Genomic DNA, 17,577 nt, shown 5'->3' on the forward strand with positions numbered 1-17,577 from the left:
AATGTTTATATATATATATAGTCCACAAGAGAAAATAATAGTTGAATTTATAAAAATGACGCTGTTCAAAAGTTTATTTACACTTGATTCCTAATACTGTGTTGTTACCTGAATGATCCACAGCTGTGGTTTTTTTTTTTTTCTTTCTTTGTCCTGAACAGTTAAACTGCCCTCTGTTTTTTCAGAAAGATCCTTCAGGTCTCACAAATTATTTGTTTTTTTGTTTTTCAGCATTTATGTGTATTTGAACCCTTTCCAACAATGACTGTATGATTTTGAGATCCATCTTTTCACACTGAGGACAACTGAGGGACTCATATGAAACTATTACAGAAGGTTCAATTGCTCACTGATGCTCCAGAAGAAAAATGATGCATTGAGAGCCAGGGGTGTAAACTTTTAAACAGAATGAATTTGCGAATTTGTTTCTTATTTTGCCTAAATATAATTTTTCTTTCTTTTAGTACTGCCCTTTAGAAGCTACAGAAGATACTTACATGTTTCCCAGAAGACAAAATAAGTTAAATTTACCCTGATCTTCAAATTCAAAGGTTTTCACCCCCAGCTCTTAATGCATTGTGTGTCCTTCTGAAGCATCAGTGAGTCCCTCAGTTGTCCTCAGTGTGAAAAGATGGATCTCAGATCATACAGTCATTGTTGGAAAAGGTCCAAATGTACAAAATTGCTGAAAAACCAAAGAATTTGTGGGACCTGAAGGATTTTTCTGACAAAAAGCAGGCAGTTTAACTGTTCAGATCAAACAAGGGACTCATGAACAACCTATCACTAAACAGAAAACAAACACAGCTAAGGATCATTCAGGAAACAACACAGAATCAACCATATGTAAACCTTTGAACAGGGTCATTTTTATAAATTCAACTATTATTTTTTTGTGTGGACTATATTTAAATGTCTTTATGTGAAATATCTTATTTAGTTCAGTACTAAATAAAAAATAACATGCATTTTGTATTATCCCTCTTATTTTGGTAAAATAATTAACATTTTGCATTCTGTAGGGTGTACGTAAACTTTTGACTTCAACTGTATATTAATATTACTTGACTGAAAGTGTTCTGTAGATCAAATTCTATACTGAAAAATAGTTTTTACCTGTCTGAATCTTCTGTATTCTAGAGGCACTTGTTCTATCACCACTATCACCCATGTTGAATCAATCATCAGTCATCATAAATAAACACAACAACATTTAAAGAGAACTGTTATACAAAATTATGATGGGGTGTGTCAAAAGATATTAAAAATCAATTGCAGAGTTATTATTTTTAATGAAAACAGTGGAAAATAAACAGTAAATAAAGTGCTGGTGAAGTCAAAGGGGTTTGGTGTCAATCATCTAGCTGACAAAGCAAAGCCACGCCTCTCTTGGTCCAGTGTTGAGGACGCTTGCTGGTAGAGAGCATCATGCTGATGACAAAGTTGGTTGAGTGTCCAGTGGTGGACAGTGTTCCTTTACGCTCGCTGGTCTTGTAGAGGGGACACACATAGATGTTGTGGGGCTGTTCCATGCTCCTCTTGTCCGCTAAAGACAGGTTTGGAGAGGTTGCTGAGTAAAGTAACTACAAACGCATTAAGTGATAAATACGAACGTAATAAATAACCACAACACAACATTTATAATCGTACTTGGTTTGATCCAGATGATAGGAACTGCATCAAATAAAACTTTGGGATACTGTTCGGCCAACACTCCACTGCAAGGAAGAACATATTTAAAGGGTTAGTTCACCCAAAAATGAAAATTCTGTCATTAATTATTCAGACTCATGTCGTTCCAAACCCGTAAGACCTTTGTTCATGTTCTGAACACAATTTTAGATATTTTTGATGGAATCCAAAAGCTCTCTGACCCTACACAGACAGCAACACAACTGACAAGTCCAGAAAGGTGGTTAGGACAATGTTAAAATGTGACATCAGTGGTTCAACCAAAATTTTATGAAGCTATGAGCATACTTTTTGTTTTGTTTGAACTAATGTCTTACGGGTTTGGAACGAACGACATGACGGTGAGTAATATTGACAGAATTTTTGTTTTTGGATGTACTGTCCCTTTAATGAAAAAAAATTGCAGATTAGAATTTATTATATTATTTCCAGTGAAAAGGTACTCTTGCCTTTTTTTATCCCACCGAGCTCCATCCAGGAAAAGGCCATGAATGTAGACTCCATCTTCAGGAGATGAGTCAGAGGTGTCAAATGGCAGAACCTAAATTAATAAAGAACAATTTGTAGCTCTCAAATCATCTCTTTTTTTATTTAATGAAAGTACTCTCAGCCTTAGAACAGCTGCAAGCAGAGGATACCTCATAATTAAAGCCAAGCAGGTCAATGGGGATGGAGTACTTCCTGGCGTAATTCTGCAAGGCACCTGTTATGAAAGCCTGAGTGAAGAAAAACCCAGACAACCAGAATACATGGGGCTTCTGTGTATCATACCACTCCTGGAAAACAATATGACATAGAGAGACATTAATTAGTTCTTTGATAAATAGAAAGTTCAAAAGAACAGCATTTATTTGAAATATTAATCTTTTTGTAACATTGTAAATGTCTTTGCTGTCATTTCTGATTAAAAGTATTAATTTCTAAAATCTCACTAACCAAAATATGTCACCAAATTTGTGACACTGATTTAAAAATTTTCACTCAAATTTTTAATAAAAATGTTTAAGGGATAGTTTACCTAATAATGAAAATTGTCATTAATTACGCACCCTCACGTCGTTCCAAACCTGTAAGACCTTTGTTCATCTTTAGAACACATATTAAGATATTTTCGATGAAATCCGAGAGTTTTCTGACCATGCATAGACAGCAACACAACTACCACGTTCAAGGCCCAGAAAGGTAGTAAAAATATCATTAAAATAGTCCATGTAGCATCAATGATTCAATCGTAATTTTATGAAGCTACGAGAATACTTAGTGCGCAAAGAAAACAAAAATAACGACTTTACTCAACAATTTCTTCTCTTCCGTGTTAGTCTTTCACGTTCAAGAAAGTACTACAGTGCATGCGTTCTGACATAGAACCTGGATGCACTGCACCTTGTTTACAAGCAGAGAGGATTTGCAATTTTTTTGACCAGCGTTACTTATTTTAAACAGAATATACAGACAATGAACTAAGAGAGATGGACGTTTTATGTCAGAACACTGGCTCCTGCGCCAGCACAACACGTATGCGTCGGGATATTCTCATGAGCACACGTTGATGACTGACACAGTGGAGAAGAAATTGTTAAATAAAGTCATTATTTTTGTTTTCTTTCACAAAAAGCATTCTTGTAGCTTCATTAAATTAAGGAAGAACCTATGATTTCACATGGATATTTTAACAGGTCTTATGGGTTTGAAACAACATGAAGAATTTTCATTTTTGGGTAAACAATCCCTTTAATCATAACATGCATTAAAATTTGTATTACATTTAAAAAATGCAAAAAAAGTTGTCTGATAGTTTTGGACCCCATTGTCTGTGCGTGATCACTGACCTGCAGAAATTTGAGTCTGGCTAGAAAGTCATTGACATAGCTGCCCAATGGCTTGAGACTAGGATAGGAGCATTTGGCCCACTTTTCTGGCACTTTCCCCACCAGCAGACTGCCAGCTATAGCCTCGAGCTCTGCATCCATCACCACCAGCCCTTTAATGGCCTTTATCAGGTTCTGCAGACTCACACGTATAGTACTGCTCAAACTAAAAGAGAAGAGTACACAGAGATTATAGAATAAACATCAACTGCAGAATTGTATCTGTAGACATTTTGGATCTAAAATGAGCTGACAACTCACTTGTTGTACCGCTGCATCTCCTGCACGAGAACCGTATTCATGCTCTCCTCATAACACACCGGAAACTTGACAAGGGCAGACTCGATGTCAAAGTTACTTGGAAGCTGCATGGCCAAAATCAGAATGTCAATAAATCACTGGCACATATGCAAAATACCTTTTTATCCCATTAACAATTTATAATCTTACTTTAGACAGGATATCATTTGAAATGTCCAGTAGAGTGGTATCTCCGCCAGAACCGCCTCCTCCCTTTGAGCCCCCACCCTGGGTCAAGATAAGGGAATCAAAGAGTAGTTTTGCCTGTTGAAGGTCTTTGGAGATGTCCACATTCTCATGCATGCCAAACACCTCGGGATGCTGGGTAGAAGGTAGGTTCTGTGGAGCATATGCAGTATATTATATTGAGTAGTTTCATTAAAGTTTGAATTTAGTCTGTGGTTAGCAGCTACTGTGTCACATTCATAAAATCATACCCTGATAAACTCTACGTAGTCTTCATAGATGGACTTTGGAGGTGCGTAATAATTGCCACTAGGGGAGAAGGAGTAACGTGGGTGGTCGATAATGTCTTTATTGTAGAAGTCAGCCAGGATTGTCATGAGGAGGCGGCGGTCCCAGTCATCTGTTACTCGTCCTCCATAGTTACACTCTCCAGTTAGATACGTGACGGCCTCAAAGGGGACTTCCTCGTACTCGTTCACAAAGAGCTGAGGAACAAAAAGAGTCGCTGGGGTATATTTGTAGCAATAGCCAAAAATACATTGCATGGGTCAAAATTTTTGATTTTTCTTTTATGCCAAAAATCATTAAGAAATTAAGTCAAGATCATGTTCCATGAAAATTTTTTTAAAATTCCTTCTGTAAACATATCAAAATGTAATTTTTGATTTGTAATATGCATTGTTAAGAACCTAATTTGGACAACTTTAAAGGTGATTTTCTCAGTCTTTTTGATTTTTTTGCATCCTCAGATTTCTGATTTCAAATAGATGTATCTCAGCCAAATATTGTCCTATCCTAACAAACCATACATCAATAGAAAGCTTATTTATTGAGTATGATGTATAAATCTCAGTTTTGTCAAATTTAACTTTATGACTGGTTTTGTGGTCCAGGGTCACATATGTGACCCTGGACCACAAAACCAGTCATAGAGGGCAAATTGACTAAATAAAGCTGAATAAATAAGCTTTCCAGTGATGTATGGTTTGTTAGGTTAAACTATTTTTGGCCGAGATACAACTATTTGAAAAGCTCAAATCTGAGGGTGCCAAAAAATCTAAATCTTGAGAAAATCGCCTTTAAAGTTGTCCAAATAATGTTCTTAGCAATGCATATTACTAATCAAAAATTAAGTTTTGATATATTTACGGTGGAAAATTTACAAAATATCTTCATGGAACATGATACTTAATATCCTAATAATTTTTGGCATAAAAGAAAAATCTATAATTTTTACCCATACAATGTATTGTTGGCTATTGCTACAAATATACCCGTGCCACTTAAGACTGGTTCAGTGGTTCAGGGTCACATATTAGAATGATACTTGAAGGGTCACGTCCCAGAAAGATTGATGCTACTAATAAAATTAATCTCAGATAGATCAAGGAGTCTGCAATTTTATTTATTTTAAAATTTTATTTGCAATCAAACACAATACATCATGTAGTGAAACTGATGCTGTGATGAATATTCAAGTGGTTTACCTGCAGTTGTCTGATACTAATACGCAGATCTGACTCGTTAAATCCATAAGGAATGTTCCATCCCAATGGCCCAAACTTTTTTCTCTCCTGGACGAGAGCATGGAAGAAGCAAACCCCATAAAGGAGCTTCTCCCAGACCTATAAAAAATAAAATACCCTTATATCAGAAACATGAAGCAGAGTCAACATAAGACCGCAGACTATAGCAGTTACTCTACTCACTAGCTCTTTGTTAGAACAGGCTGCAAAGAACTCAGGGTCAGAGATGGGATCCGACAGATATGACTGCAACAGGTTTAACCTCAAGCCAGTGGGAGGCTCATTGGTCATCTTCACTCCATTCTGTAGGATGGTCACTGGAAACTGACAGAACAAAAAAAAATCTCACAAACTGAAAGAGGAAAGACAATTGTATATCAAGAGATGTATATCATTAGTGGCCCATGGGTACCATTGGTGATGGGTAGCTGGTGAGCCAAAGACGGAAGTTTGAATGGCATGTGTCAGGGCTGAGGTCTTCACAGATCTTCTCCAGAGTGGACATCCAGGACACGGCCAGGTGGCAGTTTTGCAAGCACACCCAAGTGCCCTCCTTCATGGCCGAGCGGATCATCTTCACTGCTATGGGACCCTGGCCTTGTCCCAGAGAGATGGATTTAAACTGGGAGCCGCCCATGTTCTTATCATTAGCAAATTTCAGCAGACCTAAAAAGAAAGGAAAAATGTAACTCGAGTGTGTGCTCAACAGGTTTTACACCTAAGGGAAATGATATTATATACTTCCACCAGTGGTCGCCAAACCTACCTGACTTAAAGGTTTAGTTGACTTCCAGAATAAAAATTTCCCTATGATTTACTCACCCCCATGTCAATGCAAGGTTCGTTGCATTCTTTCTTCAGTCAAACAAAAAAAAAACTGTTTTTTGAGACCCTTTTATAACACATTGTTTTCATCATTTGCCATTTGTCTGCTGTGTTGGGAAGGTTACTTAGGAAATGTAATAGGTTACAGATTACCCTATTTGAAAAGTAATAAAAAGTAGTAACTATTTCAATTACTTTATTAAAGTAATGTAACTGATTACATTTGATTACTTTTCTAAATTTTTAATGAATGTTTTCAACTGTATTTATTTTAAGACTTCAGCACCTCTTTACTTTGAGATTGTTCTGAGGTTAAATACTGATTCAAAATCACAACTAGATACAGTTTAATAACATACTGTTTCTTAAATCAGATTTTTGCATAACAATGAAAAATAACTCTAAAGAATCGTTGTCCTATTTATCTAGAGTAATAAAGCACTCACTAGCCATAGGATCTGCTCCAGGAGAGAGTACAAACACCAGTGGAATGGTGCAGTTGGAGTCACCGTAGCTCTTACTGAGGTCAAACGGAGGTGGTTCAACAAATCTCTTTCCCAGTTTGTCAGTCACAAATTTGCTGATTGATGGCTCAATCTTTGAAAAAAGGATAAAGTGAAATTAAAATAAAGGAGTAATGTGCTGCTTTTAATACCTTATGATGAACTATGATAAAACATGTCAATTTCAAACTCAATGAGAACTCACTTTATCAGGTCTAAGGCATCTGTAAATAATCATCTTTTGAAGTTCGTTGAGTTTATCACACCAGGGCTTGGGCAAAGCTGTGTTGTATGGCTCCTTGCTGTCATAAATGGGCAGGAAACTCTCAGGACTCTTAATGAAGCTCTCCCTATGTTTAGTCAAAAGAATACATCAGTATCAGCTGCAGAAGCATTGATATAACATGCAAATGTAACATTTCTGAAGGCATAGCAGAGACTTCATACTTGAGGCCCTGAAGGGCAGGAAGATCACTGGCCCGACAGATCTCATCCCAGCTCTTGTCAGGCAGCCAGTTTGGATCAGGGTTGGCGACGTTGTTCTGCAGACCCACACCTCCAGTGAGCAGGAACATAAATTCAGAGTACTCGATCTCCTTCTTAGCCCTTATAAAGATCAAGTTTAGTGCACAGATTCAATCAAGACCATATATATACAGTACTTGGACATACATTTAATTTTACTATGAAATCTGAAAGTAATATGACTGTTGCTTTTATCTACTAATATTCAGGACAGTATTAAAACTGAACTTACAGCAGTAGGTTAGAACAGAGCAGGAACGAGAAGAGGAGTTTGTCCTTCTCAAAGAGCGAACGGCACACGTTGCAGTACAGGTTATAGGTGAAATGATCAATCAGGTATCTGAGTCTCTTCTCTAGATTCTTGGATTTATTGCTGTGGAATACATATGCACAATAAATGCAAATTTAAAAAAAGAGCTGCAAGCAGCGATTACCATGGTTTAAGCGCTTTAAGATATTTAAGCAAATATGGAAAAAGACATGACATATTGTTCAGTGAACCTAAATCAATGATGAAAAAAAAAGCATTTCTGACAGATATTTGCCATAGAAATATGATGTTTTTGAATGATTATGACTGTTATAGCGCCAGCCATGGTCCAATCTCTTATCACTTTGCATGCTTGTTTAGAATCACCTGTCGCATGTACTCACCGGGTTTTGTGAAGTTTTGAGTTTTCCTTTAGGCTTTATAGGGTAAATATGGGCAGGACTTTCATTCTAATCAGCCTCCGTCAACCTTGTCTAAGGTACTCAAACTTCATCGTCCAATGGCGGCCATGTTTTTTTGAAATACTCAAATGTCCTTATAGACACTTGTGGTACTTTGGACCAAGACTGTGCACAGCAATTTCATGTTGAGATGACAAATGGTTGCGTAGGTATAGCCATTTTTATGTTTTTTTCTCTCTTATAACACCACCAAGTGGCCAAGAGCCACTATTTTTGTCCTGTGACCTCAGATTGAGCTTCTACATAAGTGTTCAGAGTTTGGCGACGATATCTCATTCCATTCAGGAGTTATAGGCATTTTACTAAAAGTGGCCCTGCCCATTTCAAACGTTTTGGTGTTCCTTTGTGATGTTAAGTCGAAAGTTCATAATAATTATTGGTATTCACTCTCCAGAGAACCTTCCTGCACTGGTTTGGTTCAGATCGGGCGAAAAACCTATGACTAGTTTGCACAAGTAGGTTTTTTTTTAGGATTTCAACGACATGAGACACTTAAGTCTGCGACAGATGGTTAAGGAGTTATGAGCAATATGGTACTTTTGATCACTGTAGCATGCCCGTCAGGCCGATTGGGGTGAGCCTTGGTGACATTGTAGAGTACTATCACCCCTCCAAGTTTTAAGTCTCTACGACTTATGGTTTGGTCTGCTTGATCAGTTTTACATGGAGATTGCTGATTCTTGGCCATTTAAACAATTACTATAGTGTTTTAGCGCTGTGTGAACCCCTAATATGATGCAGGATTTTTAAACTCATGTGCAGTTATTTCTCACCTGTCATGTATGGAGTTGATGTAGAGGTTGACAAACCAGTTGAGAGAGTATTGATACATGGGGTCGATGTTGGCCAGGTCTGCGATACTGAAGAAGAGGATGGAGGAGTGTTTAGCGATGGCTCTGTAGCCCTCTCTCGACTCGGCTATTTCAATTTCAGTCTTCTCTGCAATCTGAAAGTTCACAGAAAGGCACAGAGGTCAAACTAGAAACATTCATTAATAAAGGGATTTCATCTAAACCACCTCTTTAAATGCACTACACCTGCTGCTTCTTAGTAATCTCATTAGACATGATCTTGGAAGCGTCCAGGATCTGGATGGCACTTTCGTCTTCAAGGATGTTTCCCTCTGAGGACTGCAGTGTTTCCAGGATTTGGTCCTCAATCTCTTTAAGCTGCTTCTTATTGGCTGCAGACTGAAGAATCAGGGCATTTCTCTCCTCTTCTAATTCAGGCCTAAGGGAAAACAGAAGATAAATACTGTATAATACAGGCCAAGACACTAATTCCAAAAGATATTTTTCAGGAAAACAAAGGAATAAAATCAGAATCACCTCTCTTTTGCTACCACAATGCCAAGTAGCTGGTCTTCAAGACCCTCTGGTGTAATCATGAAGTTAAGCAGACACACTTTGGTAGCAAGCTCAGGAAGGTAATGAGGGTTCCTCAGCTTTGTAGTGATGTAAAAACGGAAGTCACTTGAATATTCAATCACACTCTCACCCAATCTGATACAATCCACACCCCCTACAAAAAGAAAGCAGAAACTCACTTTGATTTTCAGTCCCTCTTTGAGAGTCAAATTAATCATGTAATCAAAATAATCCTAAAGGGTTAGTTCACCCAAAAATGAAAATTCTGTCATTACTCACCCGTTTGTGAGTTGTTCCAAACCCGCAAAAGTTCATCTTCGGAACTCAAATTTAGATATTTTTTGATGAAATCCGAGAGCTTTCTGACCCTGCATAGACAGTAACACAACTACCACATTCAAGACTCAGAAAGGTATTAAGGGCATTGTTAAAATAGTCAATGTGACATCAGTGATTCAACCTTAATTTTATGAAGTTACTAGAATTTTGCAAAGAAAACAGGTTGAACCGTAGATGTCACATGAACTATTTTAACAATGTCCTTATTAGTTTTTTGGGCCTTGAACATGGTAGTTGCATTGCTGTCTATGCAGGGTCAGAAATCTCTCGGATTTCATCAAAAATATCTTAATTTGTGTTCTGAAGATGAATGAAGGTCTTACGGGTTTGGAACAACATGAGGGTAAGTAATTAATGACTGAATTTTCATTTATGGGTCAACTATCCCTTTAAAGCAAGAACTCATTAAAAAGAGTTGTTAAAGTAAAACACCTTGTTTGAAAACTTGTTTGAGCAACAGGGGCTCTAAGGAGGGGTCAAGCTCTTCTCCTACGTTCTCCAGTAGCAGTGGAGTACCAAACTGGATGCAGTTCTCAAGTGTTCTCATGTAGTCAGCATCAGTTAGCTTGATCACATTCAGGTTATGCTCTCGTTCTGAGTTTTTCACCCATTTGTTGGCCTGCCCCTGTGGATCTATCATTAACGGCCTGGCAAAGAGAAAAACGGTTTGTAAACATGCTATTTTGATTCTAAAATCTCCTGAAAAGATTTGTCATCACTTGTAAGCACAAGATTAGAAAAAGGTTTGGCTTTGTTCAGTCATACCATCTTCTGGAGTTGCTCACTATAACACCATTATCAATGGAGAAGCTGTCGGTGGGAAGGCCAGCGATATTCCAGGCCCTGATCTTGATTGGATCTCCAAGTGTCTTACTTAGAGAGAAGTCATCAGAGGATGGGATCTTTTTGGACTGAGTAGAACAGAAACATTGAATAAATTACACTAAATATTAAAGTATTACTTCACTTCCAGAATAATAAAAAACATGTTCATGTCTTTCTTTCTTAAGTAAAAAAAAAAAGGTTTTTGAGGAAAACATTACACGGTTTTTCTCCATATAGTGGAGAAACAGATTGAAGGTCCAAATTGCAGTATCATTGCAGCTTCAAAGGGCTCTACACAAACCCAGCTGAAGCTGCATTGAAACTGCAATTTGGACCTTCAACCCATTGGCTCCCATTGAAGTCCACTATATTAAAAAATCCTGGAGTGTTTTCATCAAAAACCTCAATTTCTTTTTGACTGAAGAAAGAAAGACATGAACATCTTGAAAGACATGGGGGTGAGTAAATTATCAGGAAATTTTGATTCTGGAAATGAACTTATCCTTTAATTTGCAAGCAAGAGCAGTCATAACTAAGAGGTGCAGTACAGTACCTTGCAGAGCTTGGCCCACATTTTGGTACAGTCATTGCGAAAGCTGGCAGTAAAAGCTCCCAGGTAAGCAATAACACCAGCAGATATTAGCACATCACCTGTCAAGTTATCATATGTGCACTGAAGGTCACTGGCTGCTTTTGACCACCTATGTAGAAATACAAGAACACATACTTTGTTGGCTCAAGTATAAGAATTAACTGACAGCATAGAGTTCTAAGTTTTTCTTGTAGTTGATTGAAACCTGGATTTTTCTCCTCCTAGACCTCCAATTAGCTTCTCAGCTCTCTCCAGCTTGCGAGCACATTGGTCCACCTGGAACTCCAGCTGAGCTTTCTCTTCAGTCTTTTCCTCCAGAGTCTTCTGCAGTGAGGCCAGACGGTCCTCCACCTCCTTTAGCTCCGCCCTCTTCTGGTTTAGCAGGGCCATGGTGGTGGCCAGGGATTCCTGGGCTACAATAAGGTTGGCTTTCTTAGGTGCCACCACCTTAAAGACAAAGTAATTTCAATCTCATTAAGTGGTATGAAACAACAAAAAGTATGCATGTATTTCCAAAGAAATAAATATATAACATTTCATAATATATATAATAATATATTATATATGTGACTCTGGACCACAAAACCAGTAGCATGGCTATATTCATAGAAATAGCTAAAAAATACACTGTACTGGTCAAAAAACTGTTCCATGAAGATACTTCATGAACTTAATTTGGACAACTTTAAAGGCATTTTTCTCAATATTTCAAACCATACATCAATAGAAATCTCATTTTTAAGATTTCAGATTAAGATTCAGGTTTTGTGGTCCATGGTCACATATATTATATAATACTTGGGGGGAGATATAGATGAGGGTCTGCCTACCTTTGCCACTCTGTCATAAACCTCCATCGCAGTGATCCATCTGCAAAGCCCCTCAGCTGCAGATGACGCCTTGGCCACTTTGGTGGGGTCAAAGTCAGGGTTGGTCATGTACTCACTACGGATTTTAAGCATCACTTGAACCTGTCACAAAACAATGGCATTAAAATAAATCAACCACACTGTTACGAAACAACCTACTGTACACACGTACATTACAAAAAAGACTTACAGGGATGTTGTCTTTGTCGTACTCCTTCAGGTCTCTGAGGAAATTCATGTCCCCCAACAGCTTCTTGCTTGGACCCCAGTAGTCAAGAATCTATTTGAATAGATATCATGCTGTCAGAAAAAAATAAAAACAAAGAAAGCTCTTGTCATGTGACCTGTCTAGACTCGCTTTTGACCTTCTGTCCGGTTCCAGCAGGATCATTGATCTTCTCTGGTTTGATGTCCTTCATTACACACACCGCTGCCATCACCAGCTTCACTCCTGATGGAGGGTTCTTCATCGATTTTACAATGGTCACATCAGCTGGCTGAAATCACAAATCAACCCATACCTTTTTTAGACAATCCTCAATTCAATTAATTTTCATGCATGTAAACATGATTAGCCACCTTCACACAGCACAGTTACTCTCCCCGTGTCTGAATATGTTGACTTTCTTACTATATAGTGTGTGAAAAGCAGAATGTAAATTATGTATTTGACCTTGAGTGTGTCCAGGGCAGAGAGCGCAGCCTCCAGTGCAGGAATAGCCTCGGCCAAGTCACTCTCACACTCATTCTTCAAAGCCTGAGCTTCATTTGCTTTTAGAGTAGCTGTTTCTTCATCCACACGGACAAGTTTGCTCTTCGCCTCCACCTCCACTGACTCAACCTCTATCACCTGAGAAGAGAAACATGTAGCTAAAATATGCAGGCAAACTTTTATCAACATTAAGTTAAAATACCTGAAATACTACTATAGAAACAACAGAAACACTATTCACTGGTTGTCCAACAAAATGTACATTTGCCTCAAATTTCAGGAACTGTAAAATAGATTCAAATGTTTCTTACTTTCATTATTTTGGTGTTGTCAATTTTAGCCTGTTCTAGTTTAGGCTGCAGGTCCACCAGCTCCTTCTTCATTTCACTCACCTAAACCAACATAAATGTATTAAAATCATATTTCTGCCTCACTGACCATGATTAAAAAGGCTACAGATTATAAAAAAAGACCAGTTTTAGTATTATACGCACTATTACAGTGCCCTCCACAAATATTGGCACCCTTGGTAAATATGAGCAAAGGTGGCTGTAAAAATACATCTGTATAGTTTTTCTTTTTTGATCTTTCATTTAAAAAATTCACAAAATTATAACCTTTCACTGAGGTAAAACAGTTGAAAGTGGGGAAACTCACATTATGAAATACATGTTTTTCTCCAATGCATGTTGGCCACAATAATTGGCACCCATAGAAATTCTTGTAAGTAAAATATCTAAGTATATTTCCATCAATATTTCCATTTTTTTAGCACACCAGGGTGACTAGGAGCATACAATTGTCCAGCCATGACTCTCTGTTCCACAGAATTATAAAAATGAGTAACACAAATGCCAAATTCCCTTTATTCGCTTCAGAAGGTCTTTATTAATCCCACAGAGCCTTTTGTGAAGTACTTTTTATGATGGATGGATGCACTTTCTTTGAACTTCCAAAATGTTAAACTTCATTCACTGTCATTATTAAGCTTGAAAGAGCCAAGATATTTTTTAATATAACTCTGATTGTTTATGTCTGCCTTCTGCCATGTTTTTACACAAAAGGTTTCTCAAATTACGCTAATCTAATATGTTTTAAATGAGAATTAAAGTATGAATTTGGGAATTTTATTGTGGTCAATTAAAATCAATTAAAAATGTTACAAATCTGTCTGGAAGAGGGTGTGTGTTAATATCGTCCTAATGCATGAGGAGGAGAGTTTGAGTGGCCAAAATCTCTCCAAGGATCACAGCTGGAGAATTGCAGAGATTAGTTGAATCTTGGGGACAGAAAGCCTAAAAAAAAAGATCAAACAGCCCCTTCATCACCATCATGTTGTTCGGGATGGTTTCAAGAAAAATCCTCCTCGCTCATTCAAAAACAAACTCCAGCATATTCAGTTGTCAGACACGACTGGAACTTCAAACGGGACTGGCTTCTATGGTCAGACGAAACTAAAAAAAGAGCTTTTTAGCAGCAAATCCACCAGATGGGTTTGGTGCAAAAAAGGACCACCATGTCCACAGTTAAATATACTGCTGGATCCTTAATGTTGTGGGCCTATAAAAACATTTATTTCATAATTATATTCTCCTCACTTTCCAATTGTTTACATTAGCGATAGGTTAGAATTGTGCGAATTCTTTTAATGAAAGATCAAACGGATTTCATATTTACCAAGGGTGCCAATATTAGTGGAGGGCACATATGGATTTAAAAGATGTTTATCTGCTTCTTTTTTTCTCTACATTATTTCCAACACATTACCTGAGATTCAGCAAAAGCCAGCTTGTCCAATCCATTTGTATATCTGTTTTTAGCACTCATAACAGTGTCTCGTTTTTGAGTGAGAAGAAGTCTGAAGGCAGCTATGAGCTCTAAGTAGGAAGTAGGAGTCACATAGTTATGGCGGCCAAGCTCTGACAAAAACCTGCAAAGTAACAAAATTTCATAGAATAATTGTTATAACTTTACTGTTCAACATTGTAAAGTGTCTGTGTTCTACAAGCCACAAGTAAAATAAATAGTTTTAATATCATTTGCTTTTTTCAGTTAATTTTGTAGTAATTACCCATTTAACAGGTCATATTAGCTGTGATATAAACATCATACCTGTGAGAAAGATCAATAGCAGAAGTGTGGAAGGTCTTGCAGATTGGTACGACTTCCTGTCGCTCAAGATCACTCAGCTCTAGTGTCTCCAAGAACTTATTAGCCACTCGCTCCAAAGCCTCTTCAGGCCATGGCTAGGGAGATCAGAAACTAAACTGTAACTTCACTTTCAGAGAAGGTTTTTATTCAAAATTAATTCAACTGGTCATTTTTATTCACAGTCAAACCAAAATGTATATGTACACCTTCAAAAATTCTCACATTATCACAGTTTATTTGCTATAGTTTAGAAAATGGTAATAAAATATGACAAGAACTCAAGAGTTAAACTGTGTCAGAACAAATTCATCTTGATAATGTCAGATAACTTTGATAGAAAGGTATGTAACAAAACATGATCAGGTCAAAGTGTCAAATTTTTTGGTCCCAGAGTTTTACTAATTTTACTGGTAGTCTACTGTGTGAAGAATGTTTGGGTATAATATGTCACAGTTTACTTTATTTTGCTATCCTCACTTACAAAAATGAACTATAGTGTCCTGCACCAACTAGTAAAAAAATAAATAAATAAATTATATCTGGTGTCTGAATAATTTTTGGTTTGACTGTATAACATCGATTCCCTGGCCTGCCAACCTCACCTGAAACCAATCTATGGTGCAGCAGTTAATGAGGGAAGGAAACTGCCTGAGCCGGTTTCGAAAGGCATCTCCTATTGGGCTGAAGGCTACTACTATATGTAGGTTTTCTCGGCAACGTGTTACGAAATAAGCAAACAGAGCCAGAGGGCTGAACTCCAAATTTTTATTTCCAGCTTGAGCAATGGGGCGTACAGCCTGAAGAGGATACAGAGAAAAACACAAACATATTCTTACAATGCACATCTCTACACATCAATAAAGACTATTAAATATGATATTTGCATTTATGTTGTTCGTATCTTACCTCCATGATTTCTTGCTTTTCATCCACAGCAAAGATGTTTGGTACCTCTCCGGTGTTTAAAATGCTGTCCACATCTTCTAAAAAGGCTTCATCCTTTATCTGAGCATCAGTGAGGAGGAACACCATTTTCTGGCCCTTTACTCCAGCATTCTTCATCAGGCGCTAGATAACACAAAATCCATTAGTGGGTACATTTGCCTTGTAATATAACCTTCACATAGCTCTTTTCCATACAGTTTCCAACAGTTCAAAGTGACCAGGGGCTGTCAAGCTCCAAAAATATTGTAATATATACTTAAAACATTGCACACAAGTAGTATTCATTACATTTATGGTGCTTTTAATGGTATCTTGACAGCCCTTGGTAGAGTTTTTTTTTTTTTTTAATTTTAATTTTTTTAATTATACCATACCTTCAGATCATCTCTCCATTCATTCATGCCATAGCTTTTGGAGATCTCAGGCTGGAACAAAGTCATATCAGCCATAAAAGTGGCAAGCCTGGTGATGGATTGACGGCCACTGCCTCCAACTCCAACCAACAAAGCATTCCCTCCAGGCTGTTTTAACACACGGCTGATCCTGGACAGGTGCTCCAGGACATAACTACACAAATGAACAAGGAACACAATAAATATCATACTTCTGCTCTCTTCAAAGTATTACTCACCCAAAAAAAAATTCTGTCACCATTTACTTTACCTCATGTCTTTCTAAACCTGTTTGAATTTCTTTCTTCTGTGGAATTTTGGTTTCAGTTCCTATTGACTTCCATTGTATTGACCAAAATAAATAAGTACAACGGAAGTCAAGCAGAACCAACTGTCTGGTTATCAACATCTATCAAAATATCTGGTTTCACTAAAGACAGTAACTCATACAGTTTTGGAATGACATGAGGGTGAGTAAATGATGACAGAATGTTCATTTTTGGGTGGACTATCCCTTGAAGACAATTCCTTTTGGAGAATCACAGTATGTGGCATTATGCACTAAAGTGTAAACAGTGTAAACTTTTTAGAAGTTACCGGAATATGACCAAGTTCATGCGGTTCTTGTGGGTTTGGTTGTACTCATCCAGACAGGCTTCTACCACCTCACCAAAGCGCTCCATGGAGGGAACCTCTGCATACAACCTCTCACTTTCATCCACGTCAGGGGTCATATAATCGCCAAATAACAAGTTCCGCAGATTTTCCTCACAAAGCTTAGGAAAAACAATGCAAAAACAAACACATAATCAAAAATAACTTCATATTCATCATTGGAAAGCAAGCCAGTATTTTTGTCCTCTTAAATGAGTGTTTTCCATTAAAAATATATAATTTTTTTGTTAAAACAAGATCAATTTATTTTAGAAAACTGTGTAAGATATTAAGGTAATATTTTCTAAATTAAAGTAATTTTAAAGGCATCACCCAAAAATGAAAATTCTGTCATTAACTGCTCACCCTCGTTCCAAAACCATAAGACTTTCTTCTTTGGAACACAAATTAAGGTATTTTTGATGAAATCTGAGAAATCTGAATAAACAGCAATGCAACTACCACGTTCAAGGCCCAGAAAGTTAGTAAGGACATCATTAAAATAGTCCATGTGACATCAGAAGTTCAACTGTAATGTTATGACGTTACAAGAATACTTTCTGTGCACAATAGC

The 17,577-nt window shown here is 37.4% G+C and overlaps 1 protein-coding gene across 2 annotated transcripts in view; it reads right to left on the minus strand.

The window, feature by feature from the left end:
* Nucleotides 1–1,038: 1,038 nt before the first annotated feature.
* Nucleotides 1,039–17,577, minus strand: part of dnah12 (dynein, axonemal, heavy chain 12) — a 38,400-nt gene continuing 21,861 nt past the window's right edge. For both annotated transcript variants that reach the window (XM_073822604.1, XM_073822605.1), the window contains exons 41-73: nt 16,947–17,125; nt 16,332–16,524; nt 15,919–16,080; nt 15,615–15,809; nt 14,974–15,107; nt 14,629–14,791; nt 13,173–13,253; nt 12,823–12,999; nt 12,515–12,646; nt 12,340–12,429; nt 12,111–12,251; nt 11,486–11,727; nt 11,242–11,389; nt 10,629–10,774; nt 10,296–10,510; nt 9,486–9,678; nt 9,195–9,387; nt 8,931–9,103; nt 7,658–7,798; nt 7,348–7,506; nt 7,106–7,250; nt 6,844–6,994; nt 5,985–6,238; nt 5,756–5,896; nt 5,534–5,671; nt 4,298–4,531; nt 4,011–4,199; nt 3,822–3,925; nt 3,522–3,726; nt 2,331–2,468; nt 2,142–2,233; nt 1,651–1,718; nt 1,039–1,546 (exon numbers count right to left, since the gene is read on the minus strand). In XM_073822604.1, coding sequence (XP_073678705.1) covers nt 1,353–1,546; nt 1,651–1,718; nt 2,142–2,233; nt 2,331–2,468; nt 3,522–3,726; nt 3,822–3,925; nt 4,011–4,199; nt 4,298–4,531; nt 5,534–5,671; nt 5,756–5,896; nt 5,985–6,238; nt 6,844–6,994; nt 7,106–7,250; nt 7,348–7,506; nt 7,658–7,798; nt 8,931–9,103; nt 9,195–9,387; nt 9,486–9,678; nt 10,296–10,510; nt 10,629–10,774; nt 11,242–11,389; nt 11,486–11,727; nt 12,111–12,251; nt 12,340–12,429; nt 12,515–12,646; nt 12,823–12,999; nt 13,173–13,253; nt 14,629–14,791; nt 14,974–15,107; nt 15,615–15,809; nt 15,919–16,080; nt 16,332–16,524; nt 16,947–17,125 — 5,310 coding nt within the window. In that variant the 3' untranslated portion in view covers nt 1,039–1,352. The remainder of the gene's footprint in view (nt 1,547–1,650; nt 1,719–2,141; nt 2,234–2,330; nt 2,469–3,521; nt 3,727–3,821; nt 3,926–4,010; nt 4,200–4,297; nt 4,532–5,533; nt 5,672–5,755; nt 5,897–5,984; nt 6,239–6,843; nt 6,995–7,105; nt 7,251–7,347; nt 7,507–7,657; nt 7,799–8,930; nt 9,104–9,194; nt 9,388–9,485; nt 9,679–10,295; nt 10,511–10,628; nt 10,775–11,241; nt 11,390–11,485; nt 11,728–12,110; nt 12,252–12,339; nt 12,430–12,514; nt 12,647–12,822; nt 13,000–13,172; nt 13,254–14,628; nt 14,792–14,973; nt 15,108–15,614; nt 15,810–15,918; nt 16,081–16,331; nt 16,525–16,946; nt 17,126–17,577) is intronic.

This window comes from Garra rufa, chromosome 18, assembly GCF_049309525.1.
Source record: "Garra rufa chromosome 18, GarRuf1.0, whole genome shotgun sequence".
Taxonomy (NCBI): Eukaryota; Metazoa; Chordata; class Actinopteri; order Cypriniformes; family Cyprinidae; genus Garra; species Garra rufa.